Below are 20,792 nucleotides of genomic sequence, written 5' to 3' on the forward strand. Positions count from 1 at the left end.
GTGAGAGGGTGGGGAATCCGTGGTTTAAGGGGTGGAGACAGGGAAAATGTGCTTGAAGGGACGGTGAGTGGATAGTGAAAAATACTAGGAGGGATTATAGCAGGAAGCAATAACCGAGGGTAAAATGAAAAGGATCGTGAAGGCCGGCGTTAGTCAGGTGGGGGGCGGTGGTCTAGGGGGAAGCGAGTAGGGAAGTGCGGGAATGAAGTACCCCCTTCTGTCCACCCCTTCAGTAACGTCAACTCAATGGATGTTTCTAGAAGGATGCTTGACCCAATGCATCTATTCTACTCCCAGTTTTCGGCTGAGCCTTTGTTTAGTCTTTACACATACCTGTAATTAATTACAAGTCTGTGGTCTCAGTGTATATTCACTTAGTAATTGTGTGTTATTTATGGTAGTTTATCTGTTTTCTTGGTGTATACTACATTCGTTGTTCTTAGATTATGGTTATCCTGTTCCCCGAACTAGATTAATTTGCTTTCAATATTTAAGACTTTTTAATCCACAGTTTTAAATTTCATATGTATGTCTACATGGGCATATCCTACTAACAATTATGCAGCCAGGTTTGTGTTTATCATAGACCTGTAATTAGTTTGACCTCCGTCTGTGGGAAAATTTTGATAATTTCGTGCAAAACTGGACAAAAATACCGGAGCCATTAATAGTCCAAAGAGCAATTGGTAACATAAAGCCCCCTCCGGAACCTTCCCATTATCAAACTAATCTGAATCCATCACTGGATCCACTAAATTCATTTACCTTTTATTTGAAAATGTATAGGCCAATAGCGGATTCGGGGAGGGTTCAAGGGGTTGGACCCACAGATCAAGAACTTTTAAATAACCTAGTTTAAGTCTGGTGCTACCCCATTTGGGATTTTTTAAAATGAATTTGCAAACTTTGGCAAGAATGGGCAAATGATATAGCCTTAAAGCCCCTCTATATAAAAATATGGATACGCTTCGGCAGTGCTATTTCAGTCAGGTACATTTGTATCTGATATTCCTTCACATGTAACTACACTTACGTACCATGGTAATAGAATTTTAAAAAATATTCATAAGAAATCTCCACTGTATCTCCACGATGTTATTTCATTAAAAAAATTCTAATTATTCTTTTAGAAAAGACAATATAGCAGAAGTCCCAAGGGTAAGAACAACCAGTTATGGATTGTATTCAGTAAGGTATGCTGGAATGAGTTGCCTAACGAGAATTGTGCGCAGTCCGGCATAAGCCAGTTCAAAAGTCTAACTGAAATGGTAACTCATGCAGATAGGGCTCCTGCAGATCTCAAACTTTTTTTCTTTAATTTTCTTTATTTATTTACTTCGATCAGTTCAGTTATGGTCAATTAAGCTCTTATTATTATTGGTATTTTTTGTTTGGCTTATTTAACATTTTGGCTAATGCGTTTGTTAATTTAGTACTTAGTGTTTGAATGTGTCTTGATCCAATTTTGATGTAAGTATGCTAGCTTAGGGCTATATTTACTGTCTTATTTGCGTTTTTGTTTTTGTGTGTGTGTGTCCTATTGCATGCACATACATGTAGTGAATCTTATGTTTTATGTGTATAATATGTGTTGTTTTATTTCATTTATGTCGGTTAAAAGCACTACACAGCTTATTTTTGAATTTACTAAAATCCGACATGAAATAAAGTTTCTTAATCTTAGTCTTAGCAGGGACTTTATACACACTCCCTGGTCTTAGCATGATTTGCGACGTTTTCACTTCGAATTTTGGCGGGGGAAAACTTTTCCGCCACTCTGCCTTCCGGGTTTCGTTAGGAGAAAATGGCGTCTTTCCGTGTTGTGACACGACTTGCTGAAATAGTCATTCAATGTTTTATGTGAACATCTTACAGCTTTCTGTAGTGTTTCATCGAAAACCATAAATATATGATGATAATCTTACATTTTGTGGAAATTGTAAGCGAATAATTACAGTATTTATTTCATATAACCTTCGATAATTTCAGTTGCTTTGCGAGAAAATTCTCCCAAACAAAAATATATATTACATCAGCATCATATTTCTTCAAATGAAATTTATTATCTGACTTCTTTATCCTGAAATTCTTTTTTAAACTTACTAAGTTAAGCAGTATTGGTCAAATTGCATTTCCGCCCTCATTTTATCACTACATGGCAATTCTCTCCCTACTGAATGGGCAATATGAGTGGTTCCTGTTTCACAAAAATCTGTGATAGTAGGTAGATATTTTTCATTAACATCTATATTAGAACAGTGACCTTTGACCTACATTTTGTACTGAACACTTAAATTCTTTTTCATCGAAGCTTGCATCAATGCAAGTTTAATTGAAATCTATGAGGACAAACTTAAGTTGAGTGGCCGAAAGGTAAAATGATTTTTTTACTAAAAAAGACATTGAGACCGTGACCTCAACCTTGACCTGATATCCTCTTATGATAGGTGTCCATGTCAAAATCTGCATGATAAACCAACACTTTAATTTTTAAAGCAATTGATAAATAAATCTTATTTTGATGCGATAAATATTGTTTTAACATGTTAAACGTATCTTTAATGCAATGATTGATATAACTTTTTACTTTATTTGCATTTTAAGGCAAAGTGAAATGTGTCATATACATCTATTTCAATTAAAGTTAAAACTTTTAAGGAGCATTCAATACTTTGTTGAAATTGTATTTAATGTTCAAATCATTATTGAATGTTTGCATGGCAGTTATTATGTAAAAGTAGCAGTTTAATTTTATTATATTTAATGCGTTAAAGTTGCATTAATTGCATGAAAATTATTTAAATGTTTGCATACATTTAACACATTGAAATTTCAGTTATCACATTAAAGAAACATTTAATGCATTTAAGTTGCATTTTATGTGCTAAATGCATTTTTATGACACATTTGGTCAATGAATACCCTTATTTTAAAACAAAACTGCTTTCATTTTACCTATGGTTTCGAGGTTTTACTTATTTTGATGCAGTTTAAATGCATTCAAAATTCTTTTTTTCATAGTCATTAAATATCCATATCTTTAGAAGTTGTTAAGATTTGATCAAGGTAGTTTACAATTTCAAAGTTTATTATATGACATGTATCCAAATGCACAACTTACATGAGAATGGGTGATCTACATTTATGTACATACACGTATATAGCAAAGTCTTGTATATTAACAAAAATATACTATTTAACTACAACAGTTATCTGTCTTGTGTTTATTGTAATATTTATTTAAAATTATCTGTTGTAATAGGCCATAACCATGCACTCTGTTTGAGTTTGTGCTAAGAAAGTTTTGTATGTATAATAAGAATTTATATTTCAAATGCAAATAACCTGATATTAAAATCTTATCTCATTTTGTAGATCAACCAACAATAGCCAAAATGAGCAAGAGTAGAAATGCCAAGAAAATGGATGTTACCCCTTCTCAATCTAATCCTGAACCAGTGAGTTGATATGTTGTTTGTCAAACTTTGTTTTTATTTTCTGTCACCAAATTGAGTCCCGATCTTTAAGAATACCAAGGAAAAACTTGCTTCATTTAATGAAATACTGGTATTTCAAAATGCGGTTGTAAATATAACAGCTTTAACCAAGTTACTTTTTGATCAGCAGTAATTTATATTATGCCATTATAATTCATGTAATTTAGGTATCAGAGCAAGTAGCTGAGACTGGTAATACTACTGGTCACCAAGTGGAAAATGAAACTAAAAGTAGACGTACAAAGAGGCCTCGAAAAGTTTTTTCACCTGATGATATTGAGGAAGAGGCGAGGTCAAGAAGAAAACAGAAAAAACCTAAGCGTTTCCCTTTTTCCTCATCAGCACCAAACAGACCACATGATATCCTGCCTAATGGTATATTAAAATCAAGTCCAGCGCTGTTCATTATCAGTTCATATTTCTTGCACATATACTGTTGGAGAAAAAGTTAAGCATAATAAACCAGGGCTTTATTGATGATGCTGCGAAACCGTAACTAACTTCAGTTTGTGTGCTTAGGTCTCCTAAAAAATTGCATAAGGAGTAATAGAGTGAAAATGCATTATTATACCTTCATAGAGACTGAGACTAGCTGGTTTGTTTTTTGGGGGGGGAGGGCTACTTAAAAGAAAAAAAAATTATTGGCCTTTCCAGCCTGTTCCACCTTGTTATCTTTTTTTGGGGGGTGTGCATAAAATATAGCAATAAAAATTAAGTTGGCCTTTAAAGTAGATTTATAGCAGAGCTTGTCAACAACAAAGAATGACAAGATAGTATAAATAAAGACTCCTTATAAAGTCTAGAGTTAGTAAAGATGTTGTATGAAAGTTTTGTATTACGACACTGATTTATTATTTACTTTTGTTATGTTTTTTTTTTTTATTTTAAGGGGAGCCATTCAGCTGTGAATTATGTAAATCCAGATATGTAGTCAACACTAACATGAAGAAAACTCTGAAAAACAAGCGCTCTAAGAACACACCAGTGCCGAAACAGGTGTTTGATCAGAACAGTGGGAAATATCTAGTATTATGCAATGCTTGTGGTAGGTGTATGAAATGATGTTTATAGATCATAGATTATTATACCCTCTGCACACACAATAAGAGTGCAGTGACTTTACATATATCTGATTAATGGATGAAGCTTAGAAGTGAAGAGATATACGAGACTACCCCAAGCACTTTCGTTACTCAAGTCAAATTTTTATATCAAAATTTTGTCAGGGCAGTACACTGATAGACATGTTTTTTGTTCCTTTCGTTATAATCACAACATTAGATATTACATAGAAGTTTTTTTTTAAAGTCATATTGTTAACTTTTTTTGTTGTCTTCTAATTTTCTATATTTTCACGGTGAACAAATAAGCACTGGTTTTTAACGCTATGAGAAACTTAGTCAATCTCAAAAGCGGTAAAATTTTTACCTGCTACTGTGAAAATATTGTTTGTTGGGTACCAATTTTAATGGGTTTGGTTAACAACGAAAAATTTGTTCCGAACGAAAAGGAAGTTTCTCATTCGTTTATTTGATAAAGTTTCAAATCCACAAATTCAAGAATCCTGAACTGATCATTTTTCCCATAACCACGAAAATTGGTACGCATGATTAACAGTACCTTCACAGTAATATATTTATTTGACGAATTGACAAAATCTGTGAATAAGCAAACATGAAAAATAAACATATTTTCAGAATAGATATTGAGAAATTATATTTTCATGAACTGTTATGACAATCTGGGGAGAAAATAAAAGTTAACAAATACTTGCTACAGTAGTAATTTTTCCAACATCAAGAACTAATGTATTTTATAATGATTAAAATATTAAACAGCACAAGCTATGACAAAGCAGTACAGACCTAAAGCAGATAAACCAGGACCATCTGATGAGGAAAAAGAAAAACACATTCAGGAAGCTGCCAAATGGGCCAAGAATATCGCTGAGAAATTTGACTTACCCAATGGTAGGAAATCTTTTAACTCTAATATGTGATAGTTACAGTAAAACCTGTCTAAATTCAACCCTCAATGAACCAAAAACCTTTTCAAAATCAAACTTGAATGGCAATTTTTTTGCTTTTAAGTAGAAGTGTTTGTAAGAATCATGCATGCAAATTCTGTATTATGTGATACACCACCCCCCCCAAAATGGCTTCATATTTTTGTTTTTGTTATTAAGTTGCATTATGGGTGTATATTATGAAATGCATATATACAATATAGGTACATTGTCGAAAATTATTGAAGATATGTGATGAGGCGACGGAACGGGTAGGAAATGCGAGGCTCTGCCGAGCTATTTCCCCCGTTCCAAGCCGAATACACATATCTTCAATAATTTTCGAGAATGTACCTATATTATTTTTATCCTGTTATATTAATAGTTTTGTGCGTGTGTACATTTTTAAAATAAAATTTTAAAATGCATATCCCCTGAGGAGCCCCGATCATTAAACCCAAAGAAAAAAATTAATACGCATGGCGCATGACTCAGTAAACATTCAAATTCAATCCGCACCATCCGTCAAAGCTGTTTGAAGAAAATAAGCAATGTATCAAAATTTATTTAATTCCAAGAGACAAATAAGTAAAATGAACAATAAATACAAATATTTTGGATGTTGTAAAGTCGATTATAAGAACATTAAAGTTTTGAATTTCGCGAGGAAGGTGGAAGCTGACTTGTTTCTGTTTGGTATATGGCAGTAGAGTTCAGGGGTGAAATTTGTGCACTAGTTTCTTTGGGATTTGAAATATTTGTTTGAGATTTTTGAAGAAGAGGAGGCAGTTGTATGGGCAGATCTATAATGTAGTGTTCCTCTGATTCATTATCTTGGGGTTTAGGCAGTATTAAATCCAAGACCATAACAGTTTCCTGGTCATTTGTCTGTTCAAGAGTTTTATCATATTGTAATGCTTCAATTTCTTGAAGTGGGGACCAGTTTATGTTAAATTGTGACGGACTCTCTGGCTCGGAGTCCGACATGACTGAAATGACAGGGGAAGTCGTCTGCAAACTGATAATGAATCAAATCTGAATGAGATTTGGGATTTGCCATATATATGACGGTGAAAAAAATACAAAATACAGAAACTCTTTTATTTCATTCAGATGAAAAGGAAACAAAACAGCAAAAAAAGATTAACCAGATAAGCAATTGCAATTTGTTTATATCGTATCTATGGTGGTGGCCATGATTAATTTACGTATACCAGAAAAAAGTAGTTCCGCCCATCACGTGAGTGGGAGGAGCCAGAAAGTCGATAACCTGCTAATGTACGGATACAGCAAAAAAATAACCGTATACCTTTATTCGTTTAACAAATAACCTCACTGCAGGATAAAATTATTTATTCCAATCTATATTATTTAGGAAATAATTCAATTTTAAAATCCAATAGTTTCTATTTTATTTCAGTCATTTACAGAGTTATCTCCCATAATTTTGAATTCTACAATACATTATATATAATTTTCATCTCCTTAGACCTTAGGTGATATGAAAAGCCACTTGTTACTTTCTGTTTACTGTAACAGTTTAAACAAAATATCAAAAATTAAAATATGCAGGCTTTCCAACCATGCATCACATTTTGCATGATTTTTATCTGGAGTGCTACACAAATACATATACTAAACCAAACACCTGTCTAAACCATACCAATTTTAAAGTCCAAAAGGGGTTCAGTTTAGACAGGTTTCACTGTTTATTGATGGCATATAGAAAATCACAGAAGTAGTTTACTTGAAAAATGATTAATAATTTTCTACGATTAAAATTACAATATGAGATACTGTAAACATTTAAATATAATATACATGTAAATATTAGATAGATTATTTTTTTTATTGATAAATGTCTTTTTCATGATAATATGTATGTATACTGTAAAAGTGTATAGAAACAGGGGTAGATCCAGAAGGGGGCAAGGGAGCACATGCCCCCTGGCTGTTGTCACAAAAAAAACTATTTTGTAGTAAAAGTTTAACTATTAGAGTGACTCTTAATCTATTGATTTTGTCTATTGTCAACTATATCTTTTGACACCTCTAGACTAATTATGACGGCCATTTATGTAGTATAGACTACAATTTGTTTTACGAGACACCCCCTTCAGGTAAAAATGAATCAAATTTTGTGAATGGAATCAAATATATAATATACAAATATGAAATACTACATCTAGTGATCAATCAAAGATCTTTATCTTCAGGTCTACTGCTTCCTCTCCTGAAAATTCACCTGCAAAATGTAGAAAATCACAAGATTGGCCTGATGAAGAAAAAATTTCTAGATACTGCTTTGATATTGGACAATTCATAGCCAAGAAAATTGATCTGCTAACACATGTTTACCAACTAGATGCTTCATTTACATTTCCTTCTTCCAAGTTTAGTGATTGCAACAGGTCCTTTCAATATAGCTGGTTTAGCCCATTATATCTCATATTTATTTAGTATTTAGATATCTCATATTATTTACTGGTATCGAATATCTTAAATAAATCAACATACATGATATCTTTATTCATAGATTTTACATGTATATAAGATATCTGATGTTATTTAAAATATCTTATATATTAAATAAGGTTTCTGATATATTATATGATATATAAAATATGGAATAAATATGAAAAGAGCTTGCTATAGATAATTGATGTTCTTACTATAAATTTGATAAAGAACAACAATAGTTTTATTACTTTCAGCTGTACATTTGTACTGTCCAGTATTTAAGAGAACTATGTGTGGTTGTTTACAGAACTATATTGAAGAAAGCGGTAAGTACATGTACTGGCATTTATCCCCTAAGGCAAAGTGTTACTAACAGTAATGATCATTATTTGAACATTTGTATCAGATTCATTATAATGGTGACTTCTATGTGATGATCTGTCAGTTTTTTTTTTAATTTTATAGGGTATGTTGTCCCATATGTACTTGTTTGTATCACCTTAACTTTTTTATTTGTCAAATTTCCTGGAGTTATGGAACTTAGTTTTTTTCTTGAGTATAACTTGAAAATCTTGTAAGATTAAAAAGGAATCATTTACTTTTGTGGATACTTTGGGTAAATCTTGTCTACATTTAGTACATGTATCACAATTGATTTTTTTATTTATTTGCATGACTTTAATTTATAAAGTAAATAAATGCATGTCTAAAGGGTTATAAAACTAACAGAATATGACTGTGTAATGAAAAAAATAGGTAACACATGAGTTTGGTTTGTCCTATCTCTTCCAATAAATTTTGAACAGATCAGCTCTTAAGGCTTAAACAAATACATGGTACAGGGCCTGGAGCACATTCTAACCAAAATAAATTTCAGTAAGCACAGTGCTAAAATAAAGAATGCTACATGTATATTGGGAGAACACTGTCTAATGTCAGGAATAATGAGGAATGCAATATAAACTATTTATGCATTTTTTATCTCATAGGTGGTGAAGTTGAGAAACAGAAAAGAGTTTCACAATTGAGTGCAATGGCTGCTGAGGCAAGAAGACTAAGTGCACTGAAATGTTACGACTTAAATGATGCAAGTCGAAGTCTGGAGAAAATTAACCAGGACAGTGCTGAAGAAACCCAGGATAGTTCTAATAACTCAGAAGATCAAAGCCCTTCCAAGAAAAAGGTCAAGCAAAGGTAATTGATTTTATTCAAGAAATGTTCCTTCATTTACCTGTTGATGGGATCTATGTACATGAAACATTTAGAATAAATAGATTTATCAGCAATTTTATCTTTGTCCATTTTTCTTTTTGCATTTTCTCAGGCTACTGTCATGATATTGAAAAATATGGACAATTTCCTTTGACATTGACAACGTGGCCTCAAATTGACTGTGAAAGTGCTGATAAACAGAATAATTACAGTTTTGAAACATCTCAACAGAACATCATATCTCATCCTATCTGACTCACTTGTGATAATTATATCTCATCATATCTGACTCACTGGTGATAATTATAAAATTACATCCTATCTGGCTCACTGGTAATAATTAAGATATCTCATCCTATCTGACTCACTGGTGATAATTATAATATCTCATCCTATCTGACTCAATGGGGATAATTATAATATCACATCCTATCTGGCTCACTGTTAATAATTAAGATATCTCATCCTATCTGGCTCACTGGTGATAATTATAATATCACATCCTATCTGACTCACTTGGGATAATTATCATATCACATCCTATCTGGCTCTCTGGTGATAATTTCTGTCCCCTTTGTATTAGTTAAGACACTGTACTCATCAATGTATGATGATACTTTATTGAATTGAATGATTCCACCCTAGTGTGAATAGTTTTTGACAGGACATCTTTGTGATTTGTGCATTGGAACTGCATTATTGTTGCTAGACTATTACCAGATCATACTCAACTGCAATATGATTGGTGCATCTGATGTCACTCCCTATTCATATGGGAGTTCATATAGGGTATGTAAGTCTCGTCACGTGACCCCATTGTTTCACGAGACTAGGTCCTAGTCTACCATTCAAATGCATGGAGATTGGCTATTTGTAAAGCATTGAGTTCATTATCAAAAGCAAAACATCAGTCTGTATGAAAATACTGCTTAAAAATTACACATCATAAAAATGTAAAGAAAAACATAAAATAGGAGATTTTGCATTGTAATACAGCGTTTTGAGAACCTCAAAGTAAACAATAAGATGCAGATCGGTCGTCGGATAACAATAGTTCTACAACGGAAATTACGGAAAGGAAAATGAAACTAGAACGACACGTACAAACCTATTGCTAGTGCTTTAGTTTTTTGTACATTGTGTATGTAGTTCAGTTTTATCTCCTGTGTTTGTGTTCAGGCCATGTTTTAGGATTTTGACGTACAAAATTTATTCAAATTATCCCACTGCTAAAGCTTTGGTATTTTTTTTTTGCTGATATGTGTCTTCTCTAGACACCTTTTTTGGGGATTAAATTTTACCAAATATAAATTTTTTTTTTACAAATTCCATGAAAACTGATCATTTAAATATTAATGAATATTGATTCTCCATCAAATTATGACTACAGGCAATTCATTTATGCCTGTGCAATCATCTTTCCATGTGTATAAAATATCTAACACAAAAAAAACATGTTCTAAAATGTTTTTTTTCTGTTTTAGCAAAGGTGCTGTCATAGGACTTGGTAATGGTCACAAAAAGTCAGAGAAGTTTGCCATGTTTGTTTTAGGGAAAAGGGAATACCTGAAAAAGCAACTAAAGCTGTGTGAGAGAGCAGTGCAGAAAATTCTCTTCTACTCAAATAACTTCTTGCATAAACGCCTTGTGACTGAAGAGGTATGATTAACTTAATTTTATCCATAATTAGTAGAAAAAATGGGGTTCCGTTGTACGGGACATCTTGGAATTACCAGATGAAGATCCAGTAAAGATGAGTGCATGTGAGCTTGTACAATGATTGTCTTAACTTGAAAATGCCTGTTTATAGGAGAATATATTCTCCATTATATAGATGAAGTAGAAAGTTTCCATTTTTTATAGACAATTACATTGTTTTTATACAATAAACATTGTTTTTAAAACACTCTTTAGACAATTGCTTGTGTTAAGGTAGCAAGTTTTAGGAGAGTTATTCTTAAATTGAAAATGGGAAATGTTAGTAGTTCATGTATAAACAACCATTTAATGATATGAATATATTTTTCTTTACCCTCCTAGATCTTTTTATACCGACTTTTCTGACATGTATTTAATGCATGTTTTCTGTTAGTATATTTCTGAGTTTTTGGTACCTGATTTTTAAATGGATCAGTAATTTATGTGCTATCTTTATTACAGAAGCGCTGCCGCGTTAGACCAGTGAAAGGAAAAGCTCGTCTTGGGTTACTTCAGTCATTTAATGACATTGCTAAGAAGAGATGTTGTGTTGACAACTGTGTTATGGTAAATACTCGCCACTATATAGATAAGTATGAGAATTGTTATACCTGCAGGATTTTTTTCATTGAAAGGTTTATTTTGGGCTGTTTCAGTAAAATGTGAGGGACAGGGGAAAGGCTCTTTTATTCTTTGTATTTAGGTGGGTGTTCAGGTCTCCATACAAAATATAAAGTTTAATACAAAACATCAATAGAACTTCTATAGGTGCTTCCTTGGTGAAAAGGTGCCTTCTCCGGATACTTCATATCTTTTAATGGTACAGCCATTATTAAGGACCTTTCTTTTATATCTATAAAAATTCAAAAGACCTCTGATTTGTTTTGACAAATATTAATTGATCTTTTTTTATGTTTCGATTAAAAGGAATATTATATAAAGTTAGTTAGATTTCATGTGACTATTGTTGACATTTCAGATGGCCCTTACCCATAGATCACTGTTAGAGGAGTGGAGGAGAAGGTCACAGGAAGGACAAGCAGAAGCAAGAAAGGTCATCGCTGAAATGTTGACACCCTCAGGTAAACTTCTATGCTCCAGAAGAAAGTTAAACAAAAGAGAATTCTGAAAATGGTGAATGAAGATCAGGGATCTGATATACTATGGGTAAAACAATTAGCAAGATGATGGAAGTGGGATTTGTGGCAAGCAAACTTCCACAATATCATGATACATTGTATTACAACGTAACATGTGAAAGGTCAAACTAAGATTTCATAGTAAAAGTCAAACTAAGATTTCATAGTAAAAGTCATACTAAGATTTGATACCAGACAGCAACAAGACTTAAAAAAGTCAAACTAAGATTTCATAGTAAAAGTCAAACTAAGATTTCATAGTAAAAGTCATACTAAGATTTGATACCAGACAGCAACAAGACTTAAAAAAGTCAAACTAAGATTTCATAGTAAAAGTCAAACTAAGATTTCATAGTAAAAGTCAAACTAAGATTTGATACCAGACAGCAACAAGACTTAAAAAAGTCAAACTAAGATTTCATAGTAAAAGTCAAACTAAGATTTCATAGTAAAAGTCATACTAAGATTTGATACCAGACAGCAACAAGACTTAAAAAAGTCAAACTAAGATTTCATAGTAAAAGTCAAACTAAGATTTGATTGTACCAAGTAGCAAAAAGACTTATTAGAAATGAATTTTTGTTTATTTGGGAGCCATTCAGGTTTCAACTGTCTGATATTATACAAGGTTATTTTCTCCTGTCATAAAAAGAATAGTTTTCTCAGAAATGTTGATATTTGTCAGCTAAATGTTATATTTCTACAGATATAGAAAATTATAATCATGTATCATGCCTGTCTTAACTGTACACAAGGATTATATATACATTTACAGATATTGAAATCCATGGTAAATTGATATCAAAAGTTGTGGTCACAACATTTACATGGAAACATGAATTAAATACCTATAGATTCCTCAGACTTTGTTTTCAATGGCTTTATGACCAAGATTGACCCTATCAAACTTGGACGTACTGGCTAGGTACACTATTTACATTTCCTCGCTAAATGAAGTTTTTTTTTACAGCTAATGCCAGAAAGAACTGTTACACATTTGTGACTGCTGTTACGGGATGTTCACGGACCACAGTGGTTCAGGTTAATCAACAAATGGTCCAATCAGGAGGTTGGATTGAACCTCCAATTCATGGTCTTAAAATGTTACATGCCAAAAAGAAAGTGAAGGAAAAGGATACTTTCCTTAAAGGTATGATGTCCCAGTCATAACTTTGCAATATTGTACATCTGATTGTCTCAGAGTATTTTGAGATCATATAAAACAGATATCCAATCAACCTTTTATTTTAAAAGAGAAATGAAGTTTTAATTTAAATGACCACTTACATGTAAATCAACTTCCATTGTTATACATCTTTTTATTAAGTAGATGATGTTGTACTACATTCAGTTATGATAATACTTTAGATTCTTTCAAATATGAGTGTTCCAACTTTTGGCAGGGGGCTTCTTATACCCCATCATCACTATCTTTTACTGTAAAAACCATTAAAATACACTAAATCTGATAGCATGATCGCTTAATAAGTACTGTTTCATGAGTCCATAAAACACTTCTCTGGCCCATGAAATACCTCATGCCTACAGTATACTTCTCAGCTACTTGTATTGATTAGTGTGTATTGCCAATTTTTTTTATATATTTCTAAAAATGTAATTAAAATAAACAAACCATGTTGAAGTTAGTGCAAATGAGTATGTGCAGCTATAGGAATTTTACAGATACATGTAAATTAAAATCTGAGAAACCTGTCATGTATTTGTAAGAATCTGATGTTTTATTAAAAGAGTTGACAGGACACACATTTATGACATGATGCACTTCATTGAAAATATGATTCAGTTACTACTTTTACTCACCAATAAATCATCTAAAATGAAACAATTCATTCATAAGAAAGTAGACTTGGGGTAAGGGACAAGTCATTGGAACGTTTGTATTCACCATTTACATCTATCTCTTGCAAGCAATGGATGGATTTCATTCTGTTTCAAGGGAAAGCTTGAAAAGCTTTGGTGAAATTGAATATGATACAAACATATCACTGATTTCAAGAGTTATGTCCCTTACCCTAGGTCTTCCTCCTTAAATTCTTATTTATTAAAGTTATATTATATTGTTTTTGATTCTCTGAAAGACCATCAACAAAAGAAGACCAAGAGAAAAGCAACTAAGAGTAGTTCTTCACAAAGTTCCACTACTGATATGGACCCCTCTGAGACTGTGGTAATAAATGATGGAAATAGCTCTTGTACCATTGTGATAACTGATGAAGATAACTCAACTGTAAGTTGAATCTTTCAAGTAGGTCAGACACCTCTATTATAAATAATGGAAACAGAAAATTATCTAAGATTAAGGCTTATTAAATAGGTTTACTAAAAATGTCAGATAAATATTGATTCTTGAACATCATGACTATATACATGTACTTATGCGTTGTATTGAGGTTCACCTGTTGAAGGCAAATAGTAGTCAGTTACTGTCACAATTTAGTTTTTATGCTCCTCCCTTTGTGGAGTTGGGTCAATGGTGATTTTTGTGTCCATCTGACATTAATTTCATTGGTAACAGTTTTCTCTGTAACTAACTTCTTCATCCACACAGTTTTGACGGAAGCTTTATGTAGGTATGCCATATTGTAGGCTGTAATTTCAGGCTGAAGCAACATCAACTTTCTGTTTGATGACTTGTATACATATTTACCATATAATTACTTTGGTGGGGAGTTAAAGAGGTTATACTTTTGTGAGCTTTGCTTACAGTTTACCTCTCTTTTGATGGAACTTTATATTGTATACTGCTATTTATCTTTTTATCTGTCTGCCTGCCTGTCTGTCAGTCTGTACACACATATAACTTATCTTGAAAAAGGCTTGAGGGATTTAAATAAATTGTTCTTGATTTTGCAAGACATTGTTCACTGAAACCTGAAAATTGTTGGATGGTAAACAATACACCTGTATGCATTTTTTTCAGGTGAATAGTCAGAAGAGTAAATTACAAATATTGCAAGAACAACTAAGTCAACAACAGGAACAACTTCATCAACAACAACAATTACAACAACAGTTATTACAGCAAACATTATCCTCCAATAGCCAAACAGATGTTAGTATAATTTAAATTATCATTTTGTTAACTTATTGAGCAATGACTTGGTACACTTTGGGAATTTTGTTATTTTTTGTCATAGAATATTTGTTATAATTAAACAAGACTTCTTTTCATTTTTTACCGAATTCAACTCACCCAAATCAGTTTATATAATGATGAATGTCAGTCAGCCAGGGAGAGTATTTTTGTTATATTTTGGTGGGCAACTTCAGTATGGGATCCCATATCGTGGGATGTGATTTTAGGTCAGTCATATTTCTACTTCTTGTTCACTTACTGTTTTTTTGTTTTTGTTTTTTGTTTTGGTTCTATTTTTAGCTCACCTAGCTTAAGGCTATGTGAGCTATTGCCATCACTTGGCGTCTGTTGTCATTAACAATTTTTCAAAACTCTTCTTCTCTGACACTGCTTGACCTATTGGAATCACACATGGTATAAATGTTTTTTGGGGTATAGAACTGATGTGGGGATTTTTGATCCGTTGAAAAACATGGCCGCCGTTACTAAAAATAGAACATAGGTATCAGACAGTAGTTTCCTTATTATTAGAAATACAAAAGTCTCCAGGGGTAAAAGTTGTCAAGCAACTCCTTGTAATGCCCTGCAAAGGGCAAAAATGACAGGGTTTTTTTTGTTTTTTTTGTACAGTTTTCAGCCAGTATATAGAAAACTTTGATAGATAGAAAGAAACTTTCAATTGCTGAAATGATTCTTATGATAAGTCCTGCCAAAGTCTTCATGAGTCAAAATTGTTAAGTTTTATTTATTACCTTTGAAAGGCAAAACTCAACCAGATGAGTGATTCAGGCTCCTGGGAGCCTCTTGTTTATTTTATAGCTTTCAGTAGTAAAGTGTACTTGATTAGGAACACTGATGAGCATTTTATTCTTCATTTGTAATAAGACGAATTCCTCATGAAAAGGCATTCCATCACTTTTGTCCCCAAAATTCTTATTTAGGTTAAATTATTGTTTTGGTTTTCATTATGTTAATCATTTTTATCAACAAAATAAACAAAAAATATCCTCTTGGTCTATATACATGTACATACATGGTAAAAATATCCTCTTGGTCAGTGTTTATTTTGTAAAAATATTTGTTTGGTCATTTGATGTATGTGTATTGTCTGGAACATAACCACTGTTTTTAATTTCCTATTACCTGTAAAGTATATTTGATTTTAGTGCAGCTGAAGTCTTAAATACTTTTATATTTTCAGAACATTTCTCTTCTACAACAAGTCAACAACCAACTGAACATACAAATTCAGAACACCCAAAGAGGATTACAACAGACACTGCATAGTATGGGCTTGCTAGTGTCTTCAGATACTTCTTCAAATCAAGATAAAACAGCAGGGTCTTCTTCCATTGGAGGAACTAAGAACATACCCCAGGCCAAAACTTTTCCAATTAAAACTTATTTTCAACCTGAAAGTACCATCAGTGGAACAACTTTCCCTGTATCATCTGTAAATGTTTCTAGTTCAATTAATGTTTCACAAGGAAATCAAATGATGGTTAATTCTTCAAATTATCCATGGGAAATAATACAGCAGGTTCCTGTGGTTCAGAATTCATCCCAAATCATTCAACTTCCTCAGCAAGTGTTCACTAGCCAGCAACAGACAGTACAGCCAACTCAGCAAGTTTTTCAGATACCAGCAGGCCAGGTTGTAGGATCACAGCCTTTAGTTCGACCTCAAATTGTTCAGACTCCTCAACAAATAGTTGTAATGCAACAACCAAATTATGGTATTAACTCCACACGGTCAAACTCAAATATTATTCAGCTACAACAAGGTGTTTCTACGACAACACCAAAAGTAGTTGCAGTTGGAAAAGAGGGTGAAAATGTAGTATACACTGTGACTATACCAAATTCACAACCAGAACAGCAAATTGTTCAGTTGCCATTTGTAGGGGAAAACAGAACAGTTGTTTTACCTGAATCACAAAACCAGAATGTTCAAGTCAGTAATCTGCCATCAGGTCAACATGGTAATAGAATGGCAGAAGCTTTGTCTAGAATGGAAGTTGTTGAAATGTGCTTGACTCAAGTTGAACCAAAAAGAAAAAATGCAGACAACCAAATGATGTTACAGAAAGTTCCATTTGTTACGTCTACAACTACTGAAACCCAAAGCATTGTTTCTGACCCAGCAGCAATAGAAAATTTTAACCTGGAACCTGTTACATTGTCAAAGATTGTTCAAGGAAATATAAAGCAGAAGAATAAACAGAAAAGTACTACAAAATCTCAAACCAAAAGACAAACCACTAAAAATAAACAAAATGCAATGACTGTTAAAAGTGTACATCCTTCAAATATGGCAGTCACCAATGATAGAGCAAGTTTTAACAATAAATCATCTATTATTTCTCTTCCTAAGTCAAATTCATTAGAAAACATACAATTTACTGCTGTGGATATTAATAAACCCCAAACAGAATTAAGTTCTGTACCTGTTTCTACACAGCATAGGATAGGTGAGAGAAATGATACTTTAACAAATGGACCAAAGGACAAACAATCTAACAGCTTAGACCAATCTAGTTTGCAAGTAGATTCAACCTTGACCGCAGAACACATGAGGTTTTCTCTACCTCTCAGTGAAGTCATAACAATGTACTCCTCCCAAGGGGATAAAATTTCCTCAGAGGATAACAGCCAGCATCTACAGCTTAGTCTACAAATCAACAAAGTCCCAGGGTCTTCTGGAGATGCTGTGCATGTAAACACTGTTGACCTAGGTTCAATTGTTATCATGGATAATGAACAAAACACTCCTCAAAATATTCCAAAGACTGTCCTTGACCAGTTTGAAAGCTTTACCAAAGGTCAAAGGTCAAGGCGAGAAAGTTTTTCTACAGAACAACAACTTGTCATTGATGAGGATACAATGTCATTGTCAGGTGATGGTCATGTGACTGACACTGATGAGGAAGTACAGGATATTTTACAATCAGGAGATGGACTTAAAAAAAGACCAAGGTCTAGTAAAAATCAGGCTTCTCTTCTGATGAAAAAATCAGACACTCGCCCTTTTCTTCCAAATGTTGAAAGAAGTGACACTGTAATAATTGATGACTCAAGGTTACATGTCTCAACTGAACAAATGCAAATTTCTCATGATATGGAAAGGTCAGACACTATCAGACTACCAGAGGAAAAAGAGCCATCAATGACAATTTCACTTCCAATTAAAAAACAAAAAGTGAGGAATAAAGGAAAGGATAAAAAGCAAACACAACAAACTGTTACAACTGATTCTGGTAACCATTCAGGAAATATGGAAGGAACCAGTCAAAACATGGGAAATCAGATTATTTTGGGTGGAAACATGCCTTCTGTTGATAAAGCATGGCTACATAAGTTAATGAATAGTAATAATTTAAAACTTTCATAAGTTGGATTTTCAGTAAAGGGTAATTACAGAAAACATCAGAAAAATGTAAGAAATTTTAAGGTATTAACTTATAGACAAGTAATAATTTTGTGTATTGGGCAATTTTAGGATCAGCGTTTGATTAAGTCTACATAGTGCCTTTTTACTTAATGTCAACACAAAATTATAGCAAATTAAAATCACAATTTCATAAGGGAGAGCCCTGGTCACTCTGTGGGTCTCACTGGATTTGCCTGTTATATAGTTTACTACTTTTCAATTGCAAAAGTACAATATTTTAGATGTATTGGTTTTTAATTTGTGGTTATAAAGTTTCATTATTTATCGCAAATAATAAGTTTGTGGTGTTTTAGATTTTATCAATTTTGTGAAAACACTCTAATGAAAAACTTGATATCGAAGGCAAAATAATGAAAAACTTGATATCGAAGGCAAAATGATGAAAAACTTGATATCGAAGGCAAAATAATGAAAAACTTGATATCGAAGTTGCCTTAACTGCTGAGGAACTGAGGAACACTATAACTTTACCAGTATAATACAATTAATTGTTTTGTTGAGATTTGTTATCTTGTTTTATTTCTGTTTAATAAAAAATATGAATATCTGTTTTTCATGTTAATTTTACCTATATCTTTTCTGAGATATATGAAGAGAAAAAAATACAATAAGACATTACAAAGACAGTACATTAACAACATCTGTCCTCCAATACTCCGTAGTATTTTAAACAGCTTGGGGTAGCTTAACTAGTTTCTCTTCTGACAGATTTTTTGTTTCTATCATTTGTATTCCTCTGTTATACATACAGATAAGTAAGTGCCTATCAAAGATATTTTCATCAGGTGAATGAATCATTCATAAGAATGATCTCAATTTGGTATGCTGCATCACTATTTGTTTGCAATGACTTTAAACAAATGCAATTGTAAATCACTTCTGATACAGGGCTCAGTGAATTTTGCTGAGTAATAAAATCCACCAGTACAAGGAGATGTTGCCCATATATTTAGGTTGTCATTCTAGAAGTTCTACAGTTGTTGCCATAATGTTCTCAACCAATATGGAGTGTTCATTTCAAATATGAACCAAAAAAGCCATAAATGTTCTACCTCTCTCATTAGACTCAACATTCAATCAGCATCATGATGGGTCACTCATGAGAAGCAGAAAATGCATACCCTTCTGTGGCACCCAAGTTTATATTGGGATTAGTGCTGCTTGTTCAATCTTCTGTGTGTACTTGTTAGATCTCTTGTGAAGTATAATTTGGTTTCTTTATTGTCCTTTAGGAGTTTCTAATGTTTTGTTCAAAAGATCAGAGTTTAGAAAACAGATCTTTATTTTTGTTACTATAATATCAAAACAAAACATGAATTTTAAGCAACAAATTAACAAAGTAAGGGGATGATCACTTGATTTTGAGGGGAAAAGGGAAGGAGGTTTTGAAAAACTTTTTAAATAAATATTTTTGCTCAGACTTTTTTGAAAATACATGTGATTATTTTTATCTAGATGATACGGGAAAAATATTTTGATCTAAACAGCTTTTTACATATATATGAAAATAAATATTTTAATCCTAAGAAATCTCCCAAGCCCTCCCCTCAATATTAATTGGTCATCCCCAAAACCATTTACATTTTCATAACATGCAGTCACATTACTTGTTAACCAAGTCATTCTCACAAGCCATTTTATACAAAATGATGAATAAATCTTGAACGATACATTTATTATTAAGTGGCATTCTTTTTAAGAATCATGCAATGTCTGTAAAACGTGATACACCTAAAAAAAAAAGGCTACATTTTTTTTATTTTTGATATTAATTTGCTTTATAGGTCTATATGATGAAGTGTATAATGAGTCATTCCAATCTGTCTGCTCTGAGGAGATAATCCACATGGAAAATCCAATAGTATCTACTGTATTTTAGTGTCATTCACAGAGATATCTCCCTTAATTTTGAATTCTATAGTACATTCTATATAGTTCTATATAATATGGAGGCTATTCAAACATGAATCACATTTTGCATGATTCTTATGTGGAGTGCTACTTAATATTTTACTGAAGAAGCATGCTGAATCATGTAGTAATCCAGTTGACTTGTATCATTGATAATTTCAGTAATTTTTAATTCATATTTTTTCATATTTGTCTGTCTGCAGTCTGTTTCAACAAAATACAAAAGTGTATCTCCCATTGAGCTATAAAAATTTACAATCATTAGCTTACAGCTTGTTAAATACCACTCTGTAAGAATCCGGCAAGGAGTGAAAATCCATCA

General features: G+C 32.5%; 1 protein-coding gene across 1 annotated transcript; it reads left to right on the top strand.

Annotated features, from left to right (window-relative positions):
- Positions 1–1,793: 1,793 nt before the first annotated feature.
- Positions 1,794–19,106, top strand: LOC148612962 (uncharacterized). Its single transcript, XM_088594894.1, has 14 exons — positions 1,794–1,939; positions 3,376–3,458; positions 3,665–3,872; positions 4,387–4,542; positions 5,336–5,467; positions 8,217–8,288; positions 8,952–9,156; positions 10,659–10,833; positions 11,335–11,439; positions 11,852–11,954; positions 12,982–13,161; positions 14,111–14,259; positions 14,953–15,084; positions 16,310–19,106. Exons 2-14 carry the CDS (start codon positions 3,396–3,398, stop codon positions 18,497–18,499), a joined length of 3,870 nt encoding a protein of 1,289 aa, XP_088451020.1. The 5' UTR covers positions 1,794–1,939; positions 3,376–3,395; the 3' UTR covers positions 18,500–19,106.
- The last annotated feature ends 1,686 nt before the right edge of the window (positions 19,107–20,792 follow it).

Source organism: Perna viridis, chromosome 7 (genome assembly GCF_037379345.1).
Source record: "Perna viridis isolate PV_CMFRI_1.1 ecotype Kerala chromosome 7, ASM3737934v1, whole genome shotgun sequence".
Lineage (NCBI taxonomy): Eukaryota > Metazoa > Mollusca > Bivalvia > Mytilida > Mytilidae > Perna > Perna viridis.